The following is a 27620-nucleotide window of genomic DNA, read 5'->3' on the forward strand; positions in this document are numbered from 1 at the left end:
GATTACGGGTGAAGCTTGCTTCCATCTTCGGCCTGATCATCACTTTCCATCAGGTGAGATGCAGGCAGGCCAAGAGCTTCCTTGTTGTAGATGAAATAGTTGACTAGCTGTGTCCGCAACTTCGTACGCGTGAAAATAATTTGAATAATATTTCTCGTTTTTGCAACATTTTTCTTTAGTTACTGCTCCGCCGCTATTGGCTGTAGGGTGATGTTATAGCCTAAAGCCTTTCTCAATAAATGGCCTATCCAACACAAAAATAATTATTCAAATCGGATCAAGACTTCAGGAGTTCCTTAGATTAACGCGTTTAAATAAACAAACTCTTCATCTTTATAATATTAGTAGTAAGTATGGATTAGTCTCACTAGCCGATCCACGACAGTGCTCTAAATTGAGTAATTCCATAAACAATCGAAAGAAGCAGGGCGAATCGCTTACATAACTGATTTAACAGTGTTAACAGTGTTACAGCGTAATCCAAGTAATTGGAGACCTGTTAAAAATAGACTGTGCATTATTTTTCTAGTTTATTGCGAATTATATCAGACTTGTATGTCCTCACTTGGATTAAGGTCGTCCGCAGCGAGTTTCCTTGTCTAGTTAGTTCTTTATTGTATCTCAAGCTAATTGGGGAACATACAGCAGTATTTTTCTAAACCACACGCATATACTGATTTTAAAAGCGAAAACAAGGTCTATTCCTTATCAATTTTGATGAATTTTGGCGAGCAGCAATCGATTTGCCCACACCTAACTTTGAAGCGTAATAAAGTAAATGAAACATTATCCAAGTAGAGTTACTCATTGTCCTTTTTAAATGCATTTTTATTTTGGTATGGTGACTCTAGCTAGAATGTACGCACTTGAGCGAGTATAATGGACCTCTAATCATCTGTCCATCGGGTTCAGACATTCATCATCAATATCAGCTAATGTAGCAATCGCATCATCATCACAATCATAGCAATTCGGTGCTGGCTAAAAAAATTTGGGTGATTTGTTAAGCGACATTTATTTTACCATGTCTTTAGATAGTCTTCATCCAGCTTCTGCCAGTATTCTTTCGCTAGTCTACACTCCACACTGGAGGGGTAAAGGGGTTTCTACACTACACTTATTAAGTCCTTGACTCGACTAAAGGGTCATTCCATGACAAATGTTACCGAGGGTGAAAAACTAAATATGTTCTTTTCGCATTAAATCTGATGAATTTTGAAAGTAAACATTCCAAATTATAATGTGCAACAAAAAAAATCTGAAAGAAACAAGTAATTTTTAAGTTATTAGTCTTCAAAGTCTATACTTAAGCCAACTGTCTGAATGATCATTTTCTCTCTAATTATTGGTAATACGATTTTAAAAAAACTATTAATCTGTGAAACGTTTTGCCACTATATAATTCGAGGGTATTTATCATAGTATTGGTAGATAGCGTCATAGTCCCAAAAAAATTGATAATCATCAAGTTTTAAGTGTGTTTTCTTGTTACTTCGGCGATGTAACACCCGAAACAGAAAAACAGGTATTTGTTTTATTATTGTACCTTACACATGGATTAGGGTAACAATATTTGGTAAAAGTAAGGTCATGGTAGTAATGATTTCAAATACTAACTAATATCTGAGCATGATACTAATTTAGTATGTTTCTTTCTTGACTATAAACTGTAACACCCGAAACGTTTCGGGTATTACATTTTTATTTATATGTCGATAATGTGTGTATATTGCTTGGAGAAGTGAAAAAGTATTACTGTGAGGGTCCTTTGACCTCCCACTAGCGCTGGCATCGGAAAGGAGTCATATTTCTCAATTTAAGACTTTTTTGAAATGTCGACTTAACACTAAAATTAAGGTATTGCCAAAAAGTGTCGATGTTTGACATTTCCAATAAATATCGTAATTAGAAATTAAAGTAATGCTATTTCAAGCCAAAAACAATAGAAAAAGCTATATTCTGAGGAAAAATTAAACTTGAACTTTGTATATTTTTTAAAAAAAGCTGCTTCGTATTTTCAAACCAGAATTCGCTCTATTTGTGTTTATTTGTTGTACTCCTTATTTTGTAGTACCTAGAGACTAATAAAACACCGATTTTATCGATAAAACGCTTTGAATTTTCGTACTCGTAACACCCGAAACAAAACCATTGTAACACCCGAAACAAAGAAAAAATTTATAAAAAAATAGTAAAACGTTTTATTTAACATTGATTGTATGTTACATGGTTTGTAAATTTCATACTTTAGAAGTCCTGTAAGTTTTAGGTATGATTCCTTAAGAAAATTCGCTAAATTTCGAGTAAATGCAGCAACAGTCAGAACATAGAGGCAAAATCTCGTAACGCCCGAAACGCACACTTTTCGACATATATTTTCGTTATCCTACATTCTAAGCTGTACAAACTTTATTATTTAGATGAAACAACTAAAAACGGACAGATTAAGGCACTAACATTATTAAAATACTATTTCAAAATACATGAAATTGTTGAATATGTGTGTACGAACGTAACACCCGAAACGATGGAATGAAAGAACTTGTTTAATCCCAGCAGTTCAGATTCTTTATAGTCGTCAATTCATAATCTCTGGTCAAAGGCACTCATACAAGGAAAAATAATTATTATGCTTATGTTGTATAAAATAATAAGATAATAGAATAGTCACCTATTATTATGTACGCATATCGCGTGATGACCGTATATTAATATAATTTTTATAAATATACAATTACCTGATAGACGCAAAACAACAGATGATAGTTATTATGGTTATGTATATTAGCAATATCTTAACGAAGTTAATATTAAATTGCAAAACTAAATTGAATTAAAATTATCTCACTTACGTGCCATAAGCTGATTAAAATGATTAATGTGCACTTAAGGTAATTCCACGCAGAGTATAAATAACAGGATTTACTTTACTTGCTTAAAAAACTTGGTATTCCATCATGCCTGATGATAGAGCCGTCTGTAAGAAATACTATTGAAAGCAAATAGACTCCCAATCCTCACCACTACGTTCAGGAACATTCGGCTAATACTACAAGAATCGATCAAAAATTTTTGTAAGACTATGCGCAGACCACCGATTTTTAGTTGGCCGATAGTTGTGCCCGATTTTAAATTGTATGAAGAATCGGCCAAATCGAATCGGTGTAATGTGCGCACTTCCACACATGCCCATACTGATCAACTGCCCGACTAAACTATCGGCCGACGAAAAATCGGTGGTCTGCGCCTAGTCTTAGGAGTTTAAAGGAAGAAAGTGTAATTTTTTTGTAGCTACAGCTGCATTAGGAAGTCTCGCTGACGTTTGACGTCACAAAAGCACCCTCCCTTGAAGTCCCTTGCCGCTCCCATACCTTAGGCCTCAGCCTCGAGTTTAGCGGGCAGCGGGGCGGGAGCGGCGGCGGCGCGGGAGCGGCGGCGGCGCGGGAGCGGGTCGGGCAACGCAGACCCGTTCTTGAAACAAGCGGGCAGCTCGCGCGGCTTTAGCGGCGAAGTGTTGTGTTCGGGGTTGTGTTGTCGAGATATTTGTTTTTATTCGCAAACGAAATGTCTGAACAACGGCGACAATTTTATTTCGATTCAAATTTATTCCTAACGCTCGATTTATTGTGGGCAAAAGAAGCAGTGCGCTGCCCGCTCGTTGCCCGCTGCCCGCTCGTTGCCCGCTCGATGCCCGCTCCCGCGCCGCTGTTTTCGAGAACCGGTCTATTTGATTTTACGCATTAACTCGAAGCTGAGGCCTTAGGCACTGACACAGTTATGCGCTAGATCTGTTTGAAAAAAAATGTGAAACCGTTACTACCTGTAGAGAAATACAGGATGAAATGATGATACAGTCGTAGTAGGTATTACAAACCACCTTGCCAAGCAGACCCTGCATAATTACAACATGCACCGCCCCTGCTGTGACACCAATTACCTAGCCCCAAACTAAGCTCTTTATGGACGACTGTACATCAAACTAAACACCCTTATATCTTTTGTAATAGATGCGATTTTCCGACAACATTGTTTATCCTGAAGGGCGGTCGACTGTACTACGGCGACTCGAGCGGATAAACATACTTAAATAATGTAAACGGCCATGACTCAGGTACAAAATGCTTGTTACATACAAAGTATCAAAGTATACTATGTAATAGGGCAGGTGGAAGCCCTACTTTGTGAAACTCTTTCGATTAAGTATATGCTTCTGTGTCGAAGAATGCTAATAACAAGTGAGAGAGATAAGAAAAGATGTACCTAGATTAACATTGAAAGGACGAAAGGAAATCTGAAGGCTAGAAGGAAAACAGCAAACAGCAACAAATCCATGTATAGATAAATCATTTATTTGCATACAGTAACACACATAATTATGTTCATTTCGGTCTGCCACAGTCTCTAATCACGCGTAACATACATACACATAATTTTACTACATTTATTATACTAACTCAAAAAAAAGGTTATCAGTTTTACATTAAGTGTCTGCATAATTCCGCGAGTATCTCGTGTTTGTCTGAACCGATTTCAAAACAAAATTATACTTACTTGCTAAAAGTGCAAATATACATTTTCATACCCTCAGTTGAGAAATAATGGGGATGAAAATCTATATGGGAGATTCCAATCCCCTATCATCCCCAATTAATTTTCAAAACTCCAAAAGATCTTAGTAAACTAAGTTAAAGACTTGACTCAAAATCTACAACGCAGATACCTACTGCGTCTACAAAAATGATCTAAACATGATGTCATAAAATTCCTCATTCACCTTGACTGGTGAGTAAGGCGCTAGAAATCCCATGTTTAAACTGATTATTGTCTAATTATGCGACAGTAATTGTATATAGCTTGATTCAATGTATGGTTTTGGGTATATATAATTATCTTTAATAAAATTTTGAATTAGGCTTAGTAGAGGCCGTATATTTTAAAGGCTTTTTGTATAGATTTTGTATGTTGTCATCATATTAATCATATAATCTCCACTGCAGGAGCACATACCCCTCTTTTCGTTAGTTTCTGCCGAATGAAGTCCACTGCTGGACAAAGGCCTCCCCCAAGGATTTGCACAAAGACCGGTCCTGCGCCGCCAGCATTCAGGCACCTGCCGCGACCTTCATCAGATCGTCGGTCCACTTACCCCCTCTTTTACCAGAGGCAAATGGTATAGGCTATAGGTACATAGACACAGTTAAAAAAGTTACCTTTATGTAAACTCCAGGTTCCGAAGTACATAATCTTTTGTGTCAAAAAAACATGTTTATGATGATCTTAGATAATACTGCATTAAAAACCATAAAAATCCAGTCATTACTCACAATTTTAATTCAGATTACGATTACAAAAAAATTACTGCACCAAAATTGAAACTGAAATGATTATCCCTGATAAGTATAACCTATCCTATTTACATTGGACAGATAAAATATATCTCCGAAGATAGTGTGTTTATTGATAAATACTTCAGAGTAAATATCTACCTGGATTGTGCGCACGCGTCGATTTTTAAAACAAAAATCCAAAAACTTATTTGAAGGACGGTTTTTGTGTGTGGTTTACGTGCTGTGTATGATAAATGTAATGTGATTGTGTATGCGATTGACATAGAACCAAGATGAAGTTGAAAAATCCTCTGTCCTTACCAAACTTAGGTTAGTATTTTTTTTTAATAAGGAAGACTCTTTCGCTGTAGGTTTTTGTCCAAAATGTAAGTTGAAATGAGCAAATCTTACCAATTTTGGCACTTCGTTGCAATTTTACAATCTGTGATGGAGCGGCTTATGCCTTTTGTTTCGCCAAAATGTAGGTAACAAAGTAATAAATTTTAAATCTCTAATGGACTGGAAATGGACACCATAATTCGCATCACGATCTCACAACCCGAAGAATGCAAATACTGCCTAAAATTATTGAATATTGAAAAAAATAAGTTTGCCTTGGAGGCTTAGAGGCTGTATCAAAGGCCCTAATGCCCGTTTTCACCATCAATCCCTAATTTTTAAGTGACCTCTATGAAAACAAAATTCATGTTATGTATTACCATAGGGGTTACTTAAAAATTAAGGATTGATGGTGAAAACGGGCATAAGTCTCCTTATCACAGAATATGACCTTATTATGTAATAGCAATAAAATAAGAGCGATCAACATAAACGTTTCGTCCGATGTACGGCAAAGTAAACAAAATAAGTTACACGGAGTTACTAGTAACCTGCATTGCAGTAGTCGGTAGTGGACTGGCAATGTCATACATGGCACCTACATGTCTCATTCAATGAACAAACCAATCAATGAAAGTTAGGATGAACTCTTTGCGTATTGTGTGTGTCAGTGTGTCCCTAGACAGTTTACTCTGCCGAAAGAATTTGATCAGAATAGGAAAACTTTTGTAACTCACGACTTTTCTCCAGTACTAAAAGGTGGTTCGCTTCGGGAAACCCATTCTCAATACTCTACCATTTATTGCTTCCATAATGAACTTTAAAAGGCAAGGCAATTAGGAGAGGAGGAGCACTGCCCCCGTTGTCGATCCAGATTGCTAACGGCTTGATTACCTTCTGTGCAAAACATTTTTTAAATAAGTATTACGCCCGTATTCACAAACGATGCCTGCTTAAGTGAAGCAGCAAATCGAACGCACAGGTTGGTTCGTGTGTCACCCTGTGCGTCCACGCGCACTGTGCGACCTCATAGTAATGTTTGTGAATACGGGCGTTAGTTTCGTAGAGACACAGTTTCCCGAGAATACCCTGGGGTAGATTGGAAATATACCTGGTAGCATTTCTCATTATTGTTACTCTTGCAATATTCCAGGATTTCCAGACTCGAAAAAAATTTGAAAATTCTTACTCAAATCAATACAAAACAAGAAATTTTTCGTTGAACTCCAAGGCTGGTTTTAGTGTCACGCGGACTGTCAGTGCGGATCGCTCCGCACAGCCGATTTGTATGAACTGCTAGGGAGCGGAGCGGTTCCTCCGGACCGCATTATTCTAAAACGCTCCCTAGAAGTTCATACAGATTGTCCGTGCGGAGCGGGTCCGCACCGGACGGTCCGCGTGACCCCAAAACCAGCCTAAAACAATGACTATTGCTTAATGCACAAGCCCCCAAAATAATAAAATAGAGATCCATATCTCTACATGCAATAAAACCATTTAGGCACCTGTAATTAACACTAAACTCGATAAGAACTCAGGGAAAATGTTTACGAGCGTTTTATCGAATACTCAACACCGTTTGAATCGGTTAAACAAATGTTTGTATGGCCTTAATCAAATATGGTATTGTTTAACTGCCTTTGTGTTTATCAGTTTCATTATTTCAGTGAATGTTTCGATTACTGATAAATATTGTGATCTACCGATTGTGTGGAACAGTATTGAAATCGGTCCATTGGTTTGGGAGCTGCGACGTCACGAGCAGATGTCATCTAAGGCTGGTTTCACACTCAGCTCCATAGACGTCGCATTTTTAGTTATTTTTTTCCAGCAGAAATAAATGTAAATTTTGCGTCTCTTTTGCCCAACGAAAGCTTTTTAAGTTATCGAGTAAAGGTTGTTGAATATCGACTACAGATAATTGAAACATGTAACATTGATAGCACCCAAAGGACAGACATGACCTAGTTACAGCGAGACAAACTTGCTTGCTGTAGTGTTCTATAAGGGTGTAAAGGGAGGTTTTCGTCCATCAGTGGACTTCATGGTAAATTAAAGATTGTCTAAACTTTAAGAGGTCTCTCAAATTAGAAGTTTTGAGCAGGACATCAGTCGTGCGATTGCGAGACAATGCACTGTTGGTAACGTAACGACATATTTATTCCAACGCAGTTGTCATAAAAATTTCCGTGTGCGGTCCTAAAACAACGACTAGCATGAAGGAGCCCTATGCCCTTGTTAATAAGTACATTTAGCATTAAATCTAAGCCTATACTTTGTTTGTTACAGCCGAGCTAAGATGGTTGTTGACTTCGTGCAGCATCAGTGAGATGAATCAAGGCGGGCTGAAACACGCCGCCACCGAGTCGCGGCTCGACAACAAACGTGAGTGTATTTGTTTTACTCAATAGGACTTTACCCGTCATAGGGCTTTGTCCCATATCGTTCGTTTCAGCCAAATGACACAAAGGCCTCCCCCAAGGATTTCCATAAGGACCGGTCCTGTGCTGCCCGCATCCAGGCTCTTCCCGCGACCTTCACCAGATCGTCGGTAGTGGAAGGCCTGCCCACGCTACGTCCTCGGCCCGTGGTCGCCACTCGAGAACTTTTCTGCCCCCTATGTTGCCACATTTTTCACTATAATTTGGACCTCGCTGAAAACCAATAAACATTTGCAACATGTTGAGAGTTAAGGCCAAAAACACTGGTTTTTTAGTGATGTATATGCGCGTTTAACAGCCGACGATGTCGACTGTATCGATACTAAAAAATCCCAGTGTAAAAAGGGTCTTAGCTAGTTGACATTGGAGCCTTACTCAGCTCAATCAATACGTGATGAGGATAATTATTAGCCTTAAATTTAAGTAGGTAAGTGGTAGCTAACACGGTCTGAACATTTTCCTACAACACAGCACCTCCTTTGAACAATATTATTTATGCCACTTGCTTGAGGACTAATCAAAACCTTACAGCAAGGCTGCTCAACTCCAGGCCCGCGGGCCACAGGGTGGCCCCCAAAAGAATTTTAAGTGGCCCGCGCATGTACAGTTTGAAAAAAAAACGCACCAAATAAAAAATCCCGCCGAGCACAGTACAAACTTTAAGATCTCTCTGAAGTTAGCTGTCAAAAATGTAGGTGGCCCGTCGTTAACGACTGAATGCACCGTTTGGCCCGACTCTTCAAAAGGTTGAGCAGCCTTGCCTTAGAGTATTCGTCAAGTTGACCTAATTGTCTGATGAATAAGAGTATAGACTTCTGTCTAGACATGAGATTTATGTATATGAAGTTATTTTTGGGAACCGTCGTATGTAGGATAATTTTTAGTTACGTAGTACTTTCTTTAAGGCTTTGGTCTACTATAAACGCCGTAGGTCACGCCACACTATGGAGCGAAATTGAGATTTATGGACATAGCGATTTTTTTCACAATTTCTATTTGAAAAAAATACCTATCGATAGGTTACGTTATTCTGATGAATAAATGCTTCACAAGTTTTTCTCTAAAACCAATAGTTTGACTGGAAAAAAATATTTTCCATTTTCGTTGTATGGAATGAAACATAAAGTGGTCGATTTCGACTAAGCCTTGACAGATCTTGCTTTGAAACTACTTAAGCCTTTTTCTATGGCTTGTTGACTGTAATCCTACGCTATCAGCGCGCATCCAAAGTTGCCCGTTCACAAGTTATGAGGTTCTGAAAAATTAAAAAAAAGTTAGTAAAAGTGACTTTTTTTTGGAATATCTTTTAAGATTTAACAAAAATATAAAGATTTTATACGTTAATAATGTAAATTAACCTTAAATTACTGCTAAAAACACATTTTAATAAACTTAAAAGGAATTAAATCAGAGATTTTTTTTTCACAATTTCTGTTTAAAAAAAATACCTGTCGATAGGGTATGTTATTCTGATGAATAAATATTATGAACGTTTTTCTCTAAAACCAATAGTTTGGCTGGAAAAAAATATTTTCCATTTTCGTTGTATGGAATGAAACATAAAGTGGTCGATTTCGACTAAGCCTTGACAGATTTGCTTTGAAACTACTTGAGCCTTGTTCTATGGCTTGTTGACTATAATCCTAGACTAACAGCGCGCGCACAAAGTTGCCCGTTCAGAAGTTATGAGGTTCCGAAAAATGAAAAGTAAAGTAAGTAAAATTGACTTTTCTTTAGATAAGACGACAAGAGAAAGGTTAATTACATTACTAAAGTATATAATTTTCATGTTTTAGTTGAATCTTTAAAGATTTATACCCAAAAAAAGATACTTTTACTTACTTTAATTTTCATTTTTTGGAACCTCATAACTTCTGAACGGGCAACTTTGGGCGCGCGCTGTTTTTGCAGGATTATAGTCAACAAGCCATAGAACAAGGCTCAAGTAGTTTCAAAGCAAAATCTGTTAAGGCTTAGTCGAAATCGACCACTTTATGTTTCATTCCATACAACGAAAATGGAAAATATTTTTTTCCAGCCAAACTATTGGTTTTAGAGAAAAACGTTTGTAATATTTATTCATCAGAATAACATACCATATCGATAGGTATTTTTTTTAAACAGACATTGTGAAAAAAAAATCGCTGATTTAATTCCTTTTAAGTTTAGTAAAATGTGTTTTTAGCAGTAATTTAAGGTTAATTTACATTATTAACGAATAAAAACTTTATATTTTTGTTAAATCTTTAAAGATATTCCAAAAAAAAGTCACTTTTACTTACTTTTTTTTAATTTTTCAGAACCTCATAACTTCTGAACGGGCAACTTTGTGCGCGCGCTGTTAGTCTAGGATTATAGTCAACAAGCCATAGAACAAGGCTCAAGTAGTTTCAAAGCAAATCTGTCAAGGCTTAGTCGAAATCGACCACTTTATGTTTTATTCCATACAACGAAAATGGAAAATATTTTTTTCCAGCCAAACTATTGGTTTTAGAGAAAAACGTTCCTAATATTTATTCATCAGAATAACATACCCTATCGACAGGTTTTTTTTTTAAACAGAAATTGTGAAAAAAACATCTCTGATTTAATTCCTTTTAAGTTTATTAAAATGTGTTTTTAGCAGTAATTTAAGGTTAATTTACATTATTAACGTATAAAATCTTTATATTTTTGTTAAATCTTAAAAGATATTCCAAAAAAATGTCAATTTTACTTACTTTTTTTTAATTTTTCAGAACCTCATAACTTGTGAACGGGCAACTTTGGATGCGCGCTGATAGCGTAGGATTACAGTCAACAAGCCATAGAACAAGGCTTAAGTAGTTTCAAAGCAAGATCTGTCAAGGCTTAGTCGAAATCGACCACTTTATGTTTCATTCCATACAACGAAAATGGAAAATATTTTTTTCCAGTCAAACTATTGGTTTTAGAGAAAAACTTGTGAAGCATTTATTCATCAGAATAACGTAACCTATCGATAGGTATTTTTTTCAAATAGAAATTGTGAAAAAAATCGCTATGTCCATAAATCTCAATTTCGCTCCATAGTGCGCCATAAGCCACGTCACAATACGTACTATAGAAATGTACTCTTGTGGTCACCTTCAGACGTTGGCGTTGGATTGACACTAAGGACGTCGATGGAACGTTTAGCGGTGACGTCGTACGCCGCATGTAGCGTTTAATAGGAGACCCATAGCCTAAGCCTGGTCTACCGATGAGTCTTCCAGTGATTTGGCCCCCTTTTAGCTTGGTCCACGGGCCAAGTCACTGGATTGAATTTTTAAATATTTTTTCTTCTAGTAACTGGGCCCACCTTCATGCCTATATTCACAAACGATACTGCTTAAGTGAAGCAGCAAATCGTACGCACATCGTTGAATAGAGCTCTGTGATTGGTTCGTGTGTAACCACGTGCGTTCACGCGTACTGTGAGAACTCATAGTAATGTTTGTGAATAGGAGCGTCAGTTTTATTAATAAATTAAACACTAAATCAACAAAATTCTTCTCTACTACCAGAGTGAGCCCAGTTGCTGAAAGAAAAAATATTTAAAAATTCAACCCAGCGACTTGACCCGTGGACCAAGCTAAAAACGGGCCAAATCATTGGAAGAACACCGATTTGTGTTTGGTATTACAACATTCATTATACGGAAAATTTCCTAGCTGCAGCCTATAGCGTGTCTCGCCACGAAAATTAGCCCATTTAGTCCAAATTGCAGGGCTCCAGAACTGGGGCAACGACCCACGTGACGGGGTGTGCCAAACTGCGCGCGTAGTGGTTAGTGGTTAAAGCCTATTCTGATTTCTGTGACTTGATAACAAATAACGCCTTTTGTTTTAGGAAACTGAAAACAATAGAACCTTAATATTGGTTGGTAGAGCTTTATCTCAATGAAGACAGATTAATTTGCAACTTAAGAGTAATTACGTAATTCATTTTATGCTCTCTAAAGTAGATATAGATTGCGAAATCAATTTTTACGATACTTACGAGTACAGTGCCTTTACTTTTATGAGTAACAGAAATAATCCCACTTGTAGCTCCCACTATTGTTGCAGTCCAGTTTAGCCAGGATCTAAAGCTTGGCTAGAGCTTGAGTTGGGAAAAATTGACTTTAAAGGATGATGGGCATATTGGGCGTTAAACCAACAGAAACAAAAAGTATACTAAATTAAAGCTTAATACTAGTACTTCATTTCATAGTATGACAACAACCCTGAAATACGCGGGGATACGGAGATAGAGGTCGTTGAATATGCAAAGTTTCCGTAGTATTTCACATCACATTAGGGTAATAAAAATAATATTAGGTCAATTAGATTGCTTTTATCGATTATATTGAGAGTATTATTTCATATCTTTCTATCGATTCTATCGATTTAGTAAGTATGTATACCGAATAAATATTAATCGATTATTCGATTGCAATAATCGATTATATTGCTGAAAATAAGAAATTGAATTAACAATTAAATGATAGTAATGATGGTAATCAATAAAATCGATTAATCGAATTGTTAATCGATAAATCGTTATTTGGCAATATCGATTAATAATCGATCCGTGATCGATTATGCAACAACACTACAACTTAACTGGTAGAAATCTCATTGAAACATGACTGTGTTCATGTCATTTCTCTAATTGGTATCTAGGTATGGTCCTATGCTTATAATGTAGAAGATGGTTTAAATATACCATTTGTTGGCCCAACTCCTGAACTGTTGGACATAATAATGGATAAATAACTTAATGTATTTAAAATGTAAGTAAATAAGTTTTTCGTTCGTTTCAGCCAAATGACGTCCACTGCTGGACAAAGGCCTCCCCCAAGGTTTTCCACAATGAACGGTCCTGCGCTGCCCGCATCCAGGCTCTTCCCGCGACCTTTACCAGATCGTCGGTCCACCTAGTAGGAGGCCTGCCCACGCTACGTTTTCCAGCCCGTGGTCGCCACTCGAGAACTTTCCTGCCCCAACGGCCATCGTCTCTACGAGCTATGTGCCCCGCCCACTGCCACTTGATTTTAGCAATTCTGCGAGCTATGTCGGTTACTTTGGTTCTCCTACGGATCTCCTCATTTCTGATTCGATCACGCAGGGAAACTCCGAGCATAGCCCGCTCCATCGCCCTTTGGGTGACCTTGAGCCTTCTTATGAGGCCCATAGTAAGCGACCACGTTTCGGATCCATATGTCAACACTGGCAACACACACTGCTCGAAGACTTTCGTCTTGAGACACTGCGGTATTTCGGACATGAGTATATGGCGAAGCTTCCCGAACGCTGCCCATCCGAGTTGGATTCGACGATTGACCTCTTTTTCGAAGTTGGACCTACCTAACTGGACTGTTTGTCCCAGGTATACATAATTGTCGACAACTTCGAGTGTAGAGTCTCCAACCTTCAGAGGAGTGGGTGCAACACGGACATTAGACATGATTTTTGTCTTGTCCATGTTCATTCTGAGGCCCACTTGTTGAGAGGCTCTACTGAGGCCATCGAGCATTGTGCCTAGATCCTCCAAGGTCTCAGCCATGACTACGATATCGTCCGCGAATCGAAGGTGGGTGATGTACTCGCCGTTGATATTTATGCCAAATCCGTTCCAGTCCAGAAGCTTGAAGACATCTTCCAGGGCGGTGGTAAACAGTTTTGGAGATATGACGTCTCCCTGTCTTACCCCTCGCTGCAACTGGATAGGTTTCGAATCCCGATCCTGGAGGCGGACCGACATTGTGGCGTTTTTGTACAAACCCCTCAACACTTCGATATATCGATAGTCAATTTGGCACCTTTGGAGAGACTGTAGCACTGCCCAGGTCTCGACCGAATCGAAGGCTTTCTCATAATCCACAAACGCCCAGGCAAAGTGGTTGATTAAATAAGTTATATTAAGTAATAATATTTTTTGTTTGCGCAATGAAGCACCTATTACTATTACACATTATGTCAATTTCCAAGCAAACCCGGGAGTTTTTGGTAGTTATTTATATGAAAATATATTTCTGATATTAAGTCCTAACAAATAATAGTAGTTACATTTCTGTTGGTTTTACGCCCAGATTCCATAGAAAAGTGCCCATCATCCTTTATTATGATTCCTTCATATTTAAAAATTTGAAAAGCATCTATTATAAGTACCTTATTAAGTTACTACTTAATTGAGCCTTTACTCGGAGCAAATTCATAGTTTAATTTAAGGTAAACCATTTAAGTTTTTCGTAACCTTCAACTTTACCTACAGCTCCACTAAATAAAGAAAACGTGACATTTCTAATTTAGAAATCGCTTCGCCCAGACTTTTTTAACTTCGCTGCGTGAAGCGATTTTGGAATTTAATGTTCCACGAATGTTACTTTGTATAGGAGGGCTATAATGTTAAAGTAGATAGCTTTTTTATAAATTTGTTGTTCAATGATAATAGTATTTTTTCAAGTTGTTGGCTTTCAAATAAAATCCACGTAAGTCAGTAGGTAATTAACTCTACAAAAACAAAAACAATGTTGGACGTTATCTGGTCGCAGACAAACGAGCTTCACGGTTAATTTTCTCATTAAATCTGTCAGGTTCAACAAAGTAAGGCCGCTTGGGCAAAGCAGTGACGCATTTTTAACCGAATTAAAAAAGTAGGAGGTTCTATTTTCGTTTGTTTCTTTCAATCGTAAATACGCATTTTAAAGTGCTTAGAATTCGTCGCAGAAAATATTATAGAGTGGAAACGATGAAGAGTGTTTAGCCTAGGCGCAGACCACCGATTTTTTGTCGGCCGATAGTTTAGTCGGACAGTTAGTATGGGCATGTATGGAAGTGCGCACATTACACCGATTTGAATTTCATACAAATTGAAATCGTGTCCAACTATCGGCCGATTAAAAATCGATGGTCTGCACCTAGGCTTAGTGTGGACAATATGACCAAAGTAGTGTCCAAACTGAGAGAAACCATATAATTATTCATAGATTTTTTTATCAACGCAAAAGCGATATAAGCATTTTTAACCCTTAATCGGACGAGCAAGTCCTAGTTGCTCGTTGATTTTTGATCCTAACACAGGGCTCTAAAGGTCCAAATGATATAGTTACTATACTACTATTAGGCTTAAATAGTGGGCGTCATTAAGAAGACAAATTACGGTCGCCGAATTTTACTACAAACACTAATCAAACGAGAAAGGGAACAACACGATAAGAAGAAAGGGATAGCGTCATCTGATATTGTATATGCAAATCAGCTCATATCAATTCCCCCTAAATTTAGAGCAACATCCTAAAACAACAAATGATGCCGTAGTAAAAATACTCTCACCCCAAGTTGGTTACAGATTTTCATAAGCACACAGTTTCACGGGACGTTCTTCATTGACCAAAATATCTGATTTTGAAACGATTCCTCTGTTAAAAATGACCCTATATCCCTCCTACTCTACTACAAATAATATAATGTAAGATTTTTTGACGATGCATAAAAGTAAATTATACAAAAAGTCATATAAGTCATTTATTTTCTACAAACAGGCTTTTAAAATGCGCTTTTACATATCATATCGTTGTGTTATTTTAACCCTACCACTGCTTCAGAACAATGAATGGACCAGTACAGAGAAACCACGGTCAAAAGCTAGTACCTACTCTAACTCAACGGTCATTCGATTATCACAGCTCTAGCCGATTATTTTATAGGCTTACTTAAAATAATTGGGTGTTAAAAATTAAAATGAAGTATTTTTTTAGAATTTATGCCTTCGAATCATTGGTTAATAGTGTCTACTACCCAATCGGTCTTGCGCAACCAACGCTCGCGATCCAAATACGCAAGTCCCTTATTAATATACCGTGACCAAATACAATGCTGCAGAATTTTCCAACTTAGCCTATATTAGGCAAATAAGAATGTCGTGCTGACGGCCAACTTAGATGGAACTTGTGTAGGGTTGCCTGGTCCAAAAACCCAAAAGCCGGACTCGGTGCTTAATTTTACCCTAAACGCCGGATATTCATGGGCCTAAATGGGCATTCAAAGCCCTTAATTTTTATGTGCTAGCCAATTTTTAGGTACTTTTTTGGTCTCTCAACACGTGATGCGCAAAGCAATCAATGGGTTAATCCGGCACTTCCTACTTGAAACATTAGGTATATTTGTGTGAGCCAGTGTCTACTATGTTATTCAAAAGTTAGCACATAAAGCCCTGCAGCCACATAAAAACCCAGACAGGCAGGACGAGAGAACATTTGGCCGGACACGTCCGTAAAAGCCAAACAGTGCGGTTAAAGCCGGACACCTGGCAACCCTAAACTTGTGTGCCTTAAAAGTTTGCATTCATGGCACATTAAAATGCAACTGACCTAAAAACTGGGACGCTCCGTGCGAATAGTGCAAACCTGTACAATATGTGATTTATATGTGCCGCAGTGAGTACACAGTACACACGAACTTACCTTTGCATAATTTAATTCGTGGATCTGTGCAGGAGTTTGGGACGTAGCATTTTTCAATGGACGACTGACGTTTTCATTCTCAATTAGTTTAAAAGTGTGATAGTTAAAATAAAATCTTTATTATATGAGCAATCAGAACATAATATGAACCTGCCGAAACTTATTTGAACCTTAAGCTTTAAAAATTGACTACAAAATCTATTGAGAAAATTCAACATTAGGTTGGTAGTATCTAAGTATAGATTGTCGCACGTATTTACAAACATTACTATGAGGTCTTACAGTGCGCGTGGACGCACAGGGTGACACACGAACCAATCACAGAGCTCTATACAACGCTGTGCGTTCGATTTGCTGCTTCACTTAAGTAAGCATCGTTTGTGAATACGGGCGTGTGTCTGCACAGTAACCTCATGCACCACATATTCTCATTTGTTTGGTAAAAACTTTGGCTGTTAGAGAAATCACTATGATATTTCTACTAATGTATTTTTTAAAGTTTACTTAACATTTGCCAAAAAATACATAAAGCAAATTAGACGGCCTCGTCTCTAACTTGACAAAGTGACAGAGTAACAAAGCAACTAGCCAAATGTGTATGGTTCCATTAGTTCCATACAAAACGATTAGAAATATCTAGGTCAACTTTAGGTCGTCCAATAATGGTTAGCTACGAGTATCTCTTGCCAAACAGACATAACTTCACTGGAAAGTTTTCAGGGTTTCATACAAAGGGTGCCAACGGAACCCTATTTGTAAGACTTCGTCTGCATTTATCTGTTAATGCGTAATATCTTACTGTACTGTCGGTCGATATAATATCATGATGGCAAGTGAAATTAAAAATTTAGAGGCGTACATAAAGCTATCAAATGATTTTTGTACCCTAAAATATCCTATGCCAAAAAATGAGAACAAATCTTTTCCCCAAATAAGGCGAAAGTTTAAACTACCTATTTGTTTATTTCATTACACAAAACAATGGCCCTATAAGAACGAACCTTTAAACAACAAAGCCCTTCGAAACAGTCAATAACTATCTCAACTGCCAAAACACGTATCGCCGTAATCTCCCGGGATAGTTGTACGCGATTCATTTCCTGAAAGCCGGACCTGTCATACGATACGGGATAGATGTGCGTGCCAAATTCTATATCGATTTCAGCTAGGGTTGCTCTAAAACAGTGGTTCTTAACCTTTAAGTCACGAGGGACCATTTTACCAAATTTCTGTCTTGTCAGGGACCACATTTTTTTTTTCAAAATCCTGTGAAAGGGGAGGTCGATTTCTCGCCCACTGTGCGCCGTTTGCGTTGTGTTGACTCGACTCATCACGTCACGTCGCTTGTTTATTACGATGTCTTCGTGGACCACTTGGAATGCCTCCAGGGACCACCAGTGGTCCGTGGACCACCGGTTAAGAACCACTGCTCTAAAATTTGGCCAGGACAAGACGCGTGAAAACCCTGGATTTTGGAGCCCCGAACTCAGATATGGGACTATTCCCATTTGTTGCCACCGCTGCAACTCCTGTGTAGCCAGGATCTATAGCTTGACCGCCAATAAAAACCCAACCAGTTAAGGTCAAGTTTGGACCCGCAACGAAATTAATCAGAAAAACTTAGGAAGAGATCGAAGAACTCGGATATGTCAACAGGTTTTTATAAACCTATCCAACGCAGGATAGGCGCAGACCATCGACTTGTAGTTGGTCGGGCTTTTAATCAGTATGTAGATGTATGAAAGTGCGCACATTACACCGATTTGGTATCGGCCGATTCTTCATAAAAATTAGAATCGGGCCCAACTGTCGGCCGACTAAAAGTCAGTGGTCTGCGCCTAGGCTTAGTCGCATCGCCATTGGCTTAAGACTTAATTTTTTTTATACCCGGACAACAAATGAAATCCCTCCCGGACGAATCACGGGAAACCCGGACGGTTGGCAACCCTATAATTTCAGCTAACAAAGGCGCGTAGACAAACGCCACTTCGCCGCTGTTAATGTACAGACAGACTGTACATTTTTATTGCAAAATATATCCTATTATAACTGAATAAGAGCCAAATTGTTTAGATTTATCTGCCTCTATACCGTCAACCGCATGAGTTTGTCTACTTGTGACTGATGAACTTTGTTACAAGGGTTTAAGGTTGATTTAGTAGGATAGGGTTTATGTGCTGCTGGGTGTACTAAATGTATTGTATTTGACTATTATTGATACTTTATGTTGTCATGTTCATCGTGACTTTGTTCTATAGCTCAAGTTTGACAATCTGCACGTGCTATAGTCTGGTCTGTGAGCACGTAGAATTTTGTCCAATGACCCCTAGCTACCCATCTTGGGGCTTTAACATATTAATGAATAAGGGTTCCTTGTCAGGACCTACGGAACCCTAAAAAGTACCCTGTTTTCCCGAGTTCTCTATGCCTTAACTCTTCTTAGGCTGACTTGCACCCAGCACCACCTAACTTTAACCATAATTATAACGATAACCGGTGTTTTTTGTATGGAGTTTGACAGACGTTTGTTGATGTGCAACCCAGCCTTAATTCTTTCTTGAGACGACAGTATATCAAGCTTGACACTGATAACTCGAGTAGTTGTAATAGGTATTATTTTGCAGCAACAATTTCTACTCAGATTTTCTCTGACTATCCATTGGTCTATCTAAGCCTGTGTACTTCTAATACTGAAACTGAATCATAACAACGTCATTAATGAAGGATGACGTAACATTCCCTTTTCCCCCGTCCACCAATAATAATGTGATATCACTGTCAGCTTCAATAATCAAAGAAAAATCAGCCCTTTTGTTATGTAATTCAGCTCATTGTTGCTTGCACGTGCTTTTCATATTTTCATGTACTGGGTAAACTTGAACATGCCCAGCTATATTGTACCCTATCTCCGTTAAACAGGATTGCTTTTCCTTTGAGTTGCTCTAAGACTCTTCTAGCAATTATTATTTTGTAGCAGTAAACAAACCACTGGCTCAGTATCGTTGAAAACCAGTGTGTCTAATTTAATATACGCAAATTAGTACACAATGAAAATATTGTTGATGTGACCATAGCAATGCCACGAATAGAGATGCTATATTGTCGATAGATCAAAATATTTATTGGATAAAATGTTAAGAAATTACATGAACAATTTTAGTAATTGGATGGCGTACAATATTATTATCAACAAAAATGAAATAAGTTTTTGTCAATAGTTTAAAACCATCGATATTGTTCGCTATCGATACACGTTGAAAATAGTGTAGCGTAACAACTGTCATGCCTTAATACTATTAATATCGATAATATTTCACTGCATGGCTCTCTACGCGATTCACAGGGATTGTCCATAAAGAAATTGGAATAGCTTTACCACTTTTTGAACTATCGATAGTTTTATCGACAACTATTGCCCGTCTATCGATAAAGAACTATCGAGCGGCATCACTAATCTCGAATAGTTAGAATGTCAGTTAGTGTATACGGAGTTGGCTCGGAGATGGAGTATGATCAGAATATCTCATTCGGAAAAAAATATGGAGCTTACTTCGCTGCTTTGTTCCGTTACAGGTTGGTGGGAAAAATTTGTGACTATTTCGGTGTCAGTACTGTCAGTGTACCAAAAAGGTCGTGTAGATGACGTCATCTTTTAGTTAGTAGGTCTGTGTCCTGACCATAGAGTAAGGAGTGAAAAACAGGTGTCAGTCATCCTTTGTATGAATGAAGGGGTAATCCCATTCTACTCAGCCAGAACCACTCGGCCAATACTAAAATACATCATCATTTTAGCCAAAGCACGTACACTGCTGGAAAAAGGCTATACAACGAACGGTCATGCGCTGCATGCAGGTACTTCTAGCGACCTTCCATGTCGTCGGTCCATAGTGTGAGGCCTGCCCATTGCGTATTACGGGTTTTCCGGGCGTGACTGAATCCATATTTCTGTCCCATTCTAGGAGAGTGGGTTCGGTGACTATACTGTTAAGAATGAAACAGGTTTCAGTCATCAGAAGGGAAGAGTAAGGGCGGTCCCATATTCTCTGCCAGAACCATTCAGCCAGTACTAAATCCATATTATTATTTCTGTACGTTTCCAGGAGAGCGACGACGTGGTGCGTCCGGACGCGCGGCGGCGCTGCGGCGCGCGCCGTCCGACTCGGACTGTTCTGGCGAAACCGCCTCGCTGTCCGCCGACAGCGGAGATCGAGCTGTCCGGCCGGTGCCGCCGCCCACCAGGATCACCAAGTCGCGCAGGTAAGTCACAACTGCTTAACGATCCCCCCTCTAGTTTGGGAAAGAGATCACATGTCACAGCCTCACGATCCCCCGGTAATGTGAGGAAAAGAGAGCTCTCACCCCTGCCTCTTCATTGTTGCTAGGTGGAATTATGTCTGCTCCGGCCTAAGACCCGCAGGTGAGACTCTCCCTCTAGTAAGAGTGAATAAAAGCTAGCCACTCACGATCCGAAGAGAGAGACCTCGCACGCTACTGGCACGGTTCCCCCTTTAGTTAGAGAGAGTCGAGACATCGCTCACCACTGCCTCAGGATTCCCCTATAGTGTGATAGAGTTGTTGCCCTAGTTTCCGACAGTAGCATTTAGCAGCGGATTGTTCTGGTGAAACCGCCTCGCTGTCCGCCGACAGCGGCGATCGAGCTGTCCGGCCGGTGCCGCCGCCCACCAGGATCACTAAGTCGCGCAGGTAAGTCACAACTGCTTAACGATCCCCCCTCTAGTTTGAGCAAGAGATCACATGTCACAGCCTCACGATCCCCCTGTAATGTAAGGAAAAGAGAGCTCTCACCTCTGCTTCTTCATCGCTGCTAGGTGGAATTATGTCTGCTCCGGCCTAAGACCCGCAGGTGAGACCCTTCCTCTAGTAAGAGAGAATAAAAGCTAGCCACTCACGATCCGAAGAGAGAGACCTCTCACGCCACTGCTTCACGGTTCCCCCTCTAGTGAGAGAGAGACGAGACATCGCTCACCACTGCCTCAGGATTCCCCTCTAGTATGAGAGAGTTGTTGCCCTAGTTTCTGACAGTAGCATTTAGCAGTGGATTGTTCTGGTGAAACCGCCTCGCTGTCCGCCGACAGCGGCGATCGAGCTGTCCGGCCGGTGCCGCCGCCCACCAGGATCACCAAGTCGCGCAGGTAAGTCACAACTGCCTAACGATCCCCCCTTTAGTTTGAGAAAGAGATCACATGTCACAGCCTCATGATCCCCCTGTAATGTGAGGAAAAGAGAGCTCTCAGTACTCTCACCTCTGCCTCTTCATCGTTGCTAGGTAGAATTATGTCTGCTCCGGCCTAAGACCCGAAGGTGACACCCTCCCTCTAGTAAGAGTGAATAAAAGCTAGCCACTCACGATCCGAAGAGAGAGACCTCGTACGCTACTGCCTCACGGTTCCTCCTTTAGTGAGAGAGAGACGAGACATCGCTCGCCACTGCCTCAGGATTCCCCTCTAGTATGATAGAGTTGCTGCCTTAGTTCACGCCAGTAGCCTTTACCAGGGCTGTCCGCCCGGTGCCGCCGCCTATCAGGATCACCAAGTCCTGCAGGTGAGTTACAACAACTGCTTCACGATCTCTAGTGAGAAAGGCAGAGATCCCCCCTCAGGATCCCCCCTCTAGTTGGAGAGACCCGTGGCTATCTCAGTAGCCGCGCCGTCCAACCGAGAAACGTGGCTATTAGACACTTCCTTACTATCCCAGCTTAGCCTTCAATGAAACCCAACTAGTGAAGGTTAAGTAGTCCCGGGGGAAAGCTTCCTGTCTTGAAACCCAGGCATACATATACCCTGAACTTGTCTAAACCACTCATCAAATCTTACTGACAAACTCTTTCACTTGATGACAGCTTACCGGATCAAGTCGGTACCTGAGATAGTTTTGACATTTTTAACTTAACAATTGAATATCTTTTTCCTCAGCCGTCGCCGTGGCAGCGAATGGGAGGTGCTTGAGGGCCTGAAGGACGGCCAGCGCTTCGAGAAGCGGCCGGACGTCTTCAACGGGTACCTGCATAAGAAGCGCAAATGGCCGCTCAAGGGATGGCACAAGGTAATTAATATTTGAAACCTTTGCTTAGAAGTAACTACCTATCATGCGTTGTCACCGATCTTTTTAAATACTGCATTCCTCGATTGGAAAAGCAATAATTTCTTTTGTCTGTAATGTTCCGTTCGATCGTTGTTTTCCGCCAAATGACGTCCACTGCTGGACTAAGGTCTTCCCCAATGATTTCCACAACGAAACAAAAACTCATAAGATAGACATAAAGGTTGCAAGAAGGCGCTGGATGCAGGCCACTTCTGACCAGCCAATCTGGAAGCCATTGGTGATAAGTACCTATTTTCAGCAGAAGACGAGCAGCACTTCATCGTCATCAAGCATCATCATCGTTTCAGCCACAGGTCGTCCTGAAATGATGATGATGGATACGTTTGCGATTAAATGACACTCTTACATTTAACATTATAACACTGAAATCACAATGAAAATGTTTCTATAGTGCATTCGCATATTTTATATTAAAAAGGTCCTTAAAAAATTAATACAATGTGTGAACAAGAAGTTAGTAACAAAACTATCTTTCTTTCTTCCAGCGTTTCTTCGTAGTAGACGGCGGTATACTAGTATACGCGCGGTCGCCAACAGATGTCGCACGCGGCCGCCTGCACGGTTCCGTGGATGTGGGTCTCTCAGTGATTTCGGCCAAGGCGCGGCGCCGGCGCATCGATATAGACGCGGACGAGTTTATATACCACCTGCGTGCCAAGACGCAGGACGTCTTCCGGACTTGGTTGAGCGTGTTGAAAGCACACAGGTAAATGAGTCTTATTTTTAAGGTTATAAGGTCCAGTTTCCTTTGACACAATGGTGTGGCGCCGGCGCATCGATATAGACGCGGACGAGTTTATATACCACCTGCGTGCGAAGACGGAGGACGTCCGGACTTGGCTCAGCGTTCTGAAGGCGCACAGGTGAAATAAACCTTCTGTCCAACACAATAAGGCACGAATTCTATTGGCTCAGTAGAAGCGGCGCCGGCGCATAAACATAGACGATTATAGTAGTAGGGAATTTAGTGCAATGATTTGTATGGAGACCCCTCCACTTTGGTATAGAAGGCTCATTTTTGCAACAGTGGTTCTTTGGGTCCTCCTAAGTGGATTTCCGTCGGTAGACATCGGGAGCCCCCCCTGTGGTAGCAGGGGGAGGGGGGGCAAGTTTCCTTCTGCCGCGCTTCACTCTAAGGCCCATATCTTCAAAACTATGAGTATTAGGGCAAGTGTGGTATCATTTTCAGATAATTAAAGGATGGCGAATTCATTTCTAGTACAAACTTTTTGCCTTTTCATACAAAAAAATAGAAATATTGAGCAAAATTCACAAAAACCAAAAAGTATTTTTTTAAATAAACGTCGTTTACTTTTAAACCACTGAAGATAATTAAATAAAAAAATTATGTTCTGAAAGCTACATTTATCAGGATTATAAATATATACCATTGTATGGTACTTTCTTCGCAAAAAGTAGGTGAAAAAAATTTTTTCTTCAGGACACAGCGGCCGAATTTTATTGCGCATCGGAAAAAAAAATTATTTTAACCATGAATTCATACTATTTGGCTCATAAGCAAGTAAGGATTATTATTTTAGAATTTATTTAGAGTTGCTGGCACATCAATCTACCATGATTAGTATTTTTTCTTCAATCGATTTTGAACTCTATGTGAGAGACATAAGGTTGAAAATAGCTTAAATACATTTTAATATTGAAAATATCATAAGAAGAAAGCACTAAATAAAAAAACTTGAATTTGTCTAATGATTATTATTATTTTAATTAATACTTTTATTTCTAAATACTATTGTACCAGTGATTTAACGGAAAGGTAAATGTGAGGAAAATGGAGATTGACATTCATAGTACGGGAGATATTTTTAGCACAAAGGCTACGGCTGTGACCGTTTTAGTTGTTTTTTCAGACAGCACCAGCTTCTGCACTACTTCTTGCACTTGCATCTCATCATTTCCAGGCAAGCCTCGGCAGCTACGGGCAAATCGGTCCATGTAGGCTCCATGTTGCTATCAACCCTGGTCCACCCCCAACCAGTCGGGTAAAGGGAAGACTGAGTCGGTTGCTTGCAATTGCAACTGATCCTATACGCGAACTCCTTAATATACTGCCAGTAGCCAATGCTGATACAAAGCTGTCTGGGTTATCTTATGTAGGGCCACACCTAAGCGTAGTCCACAGCGACCCATTAGGATCTTTATGCTTCCTTTTTTATTACCTATCATCCAAAAAAGTCCTGTCCATTAGGTGAATTAAGCATCTGAGTGAAAGTCACCTAATAGTCTTCTGAAGTTCTGATGCCGGATATGCTGACCCAAGCAGACCCATCCTTACAGTATTAAGTGTTTCATGGACCCCACATGTATTCCACATGCTCGAAAGCTGTCTTCTGTAGTTAGGCCCATTTTGTGGGACATGTTGTTCGTTCCATAATGCCCAGTTTGCGTACCCGTAATTGCTTGGGCTTACCTTTTATTTCCGCTTAATATGAGTTTTCTTCATGACCTTGTATTTCCCTTTAGGAATGATTTGGAGAGGCTTATATCATTGGAGCTTTCCCATTCAGCCCTGTACTTCTTGGATATAAGAACAGGGGTGTAAAAAACTCAATATTTACATCCTGAGCCGCAGCCAGGCAGCATTCAAGCAAAGCCATCGCCTCAGTAAACGTTGAGATCTTAAAGATAAACAAACTCGGAAGGCATGACAAAGTGTCCCTGATGTGGGATACCTGGACATACACGGATCGAATGCAATGAGAGAGCCGACAGTTTAGCGAGACAAGGGTCAGAGACCATACCTATTGGGTCAGAACTGATAGTACCTTTATCTAAAAGCATACCTCATGCCATATTATGGCCATGGCTGTGGCTCAGGATGTAAATATTGCGTTTTTTACGCCCCTGTTCTTTAGTGCACACATAATTTATAGCGCAGAATTCAGCTTGAAATACTGAAGCAAACCTCCTTATGCGTTCACAGTGTTCGAAGTGTTTCAGTAGACGCCCGTTCCCGTTAAAAAGGCCATCTTGGAGCTGTCAGTAAACCAGATTAGGCTGTTATGTTGGGATTTTGGTCCTCTTTTCGTCGTCTCTTGTTCCTTAGGATTTTTTCAAGTTATTCAAAATTTTGTATATCAAGGGCTTCGCGTATAGGATCAGTTGCAAACAAACGACTCAGTTTTCCCTTTACCCGACTCCTTTATCCTAGTTGGGGGTGGACCAGAGTCGATAGCAACATGGAGCCTATATGGACCGATTTGCCCGTAGCTGCCAAAGCTTGCCTGGAAATGGTAAGATGTGAGTGCAAAAAATAGTGCTGATGAAGCTGGTGCTGTCTGAAAAAACAACTAAAATGATCACAACCGTAGCCTTTGTGCTAAAATATATGCCGTACTATGATTGTCAATCCTCATTTTCCTCACACTTACCTTTCCATTAAATCATTGTACAATAGTATGCAGAAATAAAAGTATTAATTAAAATAATAATAATCATTAGACATTTAGACAAATTCAAGTTCTTTATTTAGTGCTTTCTTCTTATGATATTTTCAATATTAAAATGTATTTAAGCTATTTACAACCTTATGTCTCTCACATAGAGTTCAAAATCAAAAATACTAATCATGGTAGATTGATGTGCCAGCAACTCTAAATAAATTCTAAAATAATAATCCTTACTTGCTTATGAACCAAATAGTATGAATACATGGATAAAATAAATATTTTTTTCCGATGCGCAATAAAATTCGGCCGCTGTGTCCTGAAGAAAAAATTTTTTTCACCTACTTTTTGCGAAAAAAGTACCATACAATGGTATATATTTATAATCCTGATAAATGTAGCTTTCAGGACATATTTTTTTTATTAGATTATCTCCAGTGGTTTAAAAGTAAACGACGTTTATTTAAAAAAATACTTTTTGGTTTTTGTGAATTTTGCTCAATATTTCTATTTTTTTGTATGAAAAGGCAAAAAGTTTGTTCTAAAAATGAATTCGCCATCCTTTAATTATCTGAAAACGATACCACACTTGCCCTAATATTCATAGTTTTGAAGATATAGGCCTTAGAGTGAAGCGCGGCAGAAGGAAACTTGCCCCCCCTCCCCCTGCTACCACAGGGGGGGCTACCGATGTCTACCGACGGAAATCCACTCAGGAGCACCCAAAGAACGACTGTTGCAAAAATGAGCCTTCTATACCAAAGTGGAGGGGTTCTTGCACTAAATTCCCTACTATAGGTTCATATACCACCAGCGCGCTAAGAGGCTCAGCGTGCGGAAGGCGCACAGGTAAATGAGTCTTATTTTGAAGGTGGTAAAATCCTATAAACGATTATAGGTTCATATACCATCAGCGCGCTAAGAGGCTCAGCGTGCGGAAGGCGCACAGGTAAATGAGTCTTATTTCTTACGCGATAAGATTCAGATTCCTCTGTCGTAATGGTGTGGCGCCGGCGCATCGATATAGACGCCGACGAGTTCATATACCACCTGCGTGCCAAGACGCAGGACGTCTTCCGGACTTGGCTGAGCGTGCTGAAGGCGCACAGGTAAAATAAACCTTCTGTCTAAAGTCATAAGATCCACATTCGTCTGTCGCCAATGCACGGCGCCGGCGCATCGATATAGACGCGTATAAGTTCATATACCACCAGCGCGCTAAGAGGCTCAGCGTGCTGTAAGCGCACAGGTAAATAACCCTTCTATCCAACGTCATTAGGTCTACATTCGTCTGTAGCAAATGATGTGGCGCCGGCGCATCGATATAGACGCGGACGAGTTTATATACCACCTGCGTGCCAAGACGCAGGACGTCTTCCGGACTTGGCTGAGCGTGCTGAAGACGCACAGGTAAATGTGTCTTATCTCTAACGCAATAAGGTCCAGATTCCTTAGACACATGAAAGCGGCGCCGGCGCATCGATATAAACGCAGAACGTATTCCGCACTTAGCTCAGCTTGAAAGCTCACAAGTAAT

The 27620-nt window shown here is 39.8% G+C and overlaps 1 protein-coding gene across 1 annotated transcript in view; it reads left to right on the plus strand.

Moving 5' to 3' along the window:
- Positions 1–5491: 5491 nt before the first annotated feature.
- LOC135083072 (uncharacterized) overlaps positions 5492–27620 on the plus strand; it is a 58404-nt gene continuing 36275 nt past the window's right edge. Inside the window, exons 1-10 of the mRNA XM_063977836.1 lie at positions 5492–5657; positions 7956–8051; positions 20654–20810; positions 21201–21257; positions 21650–21706; positions 22068–22115; positions 22487–22616; positions 23162–23382; positions 25849–25930; positions 27381–27493. Of these exons, the coding sequence (XP_063833906.1) occupies positions 5621–5657; positions 7956–8051; positions 20654–20810; positions 21201–21257; positions 21650–21706; positions 22068–22115; positions 22487–22616; positions 23162–23382; positions 25849–25930; positions 27381–27493 (998 nt within the window). The 5' untranslated portion in view covers positions 5492–5620. The remainder of the gene's footprint in view (positions 5658–7955; positions 8052–20653; positions 20811–21200; positions 21258–21649; positions 21707–22067; positions 22116–22486; positions 22617–23161; positions 23383–25848; positions 25931–27380; positions 27494–27620) is intronic.

This window comes from Ostrinia nubilalis, chromosome 22 (genome assembly GCF_963855985.1).
Source record: "Ostrinia nubilalis chromosome 22, ilOstNubi1.1, whole genome shotgun sequence".
NCBI lineage: Eukaryota > Metazoa > Arthropoda > Insecta > Lepidoptera > Crambidae > Ostrinia > Ostrinia nubilalis.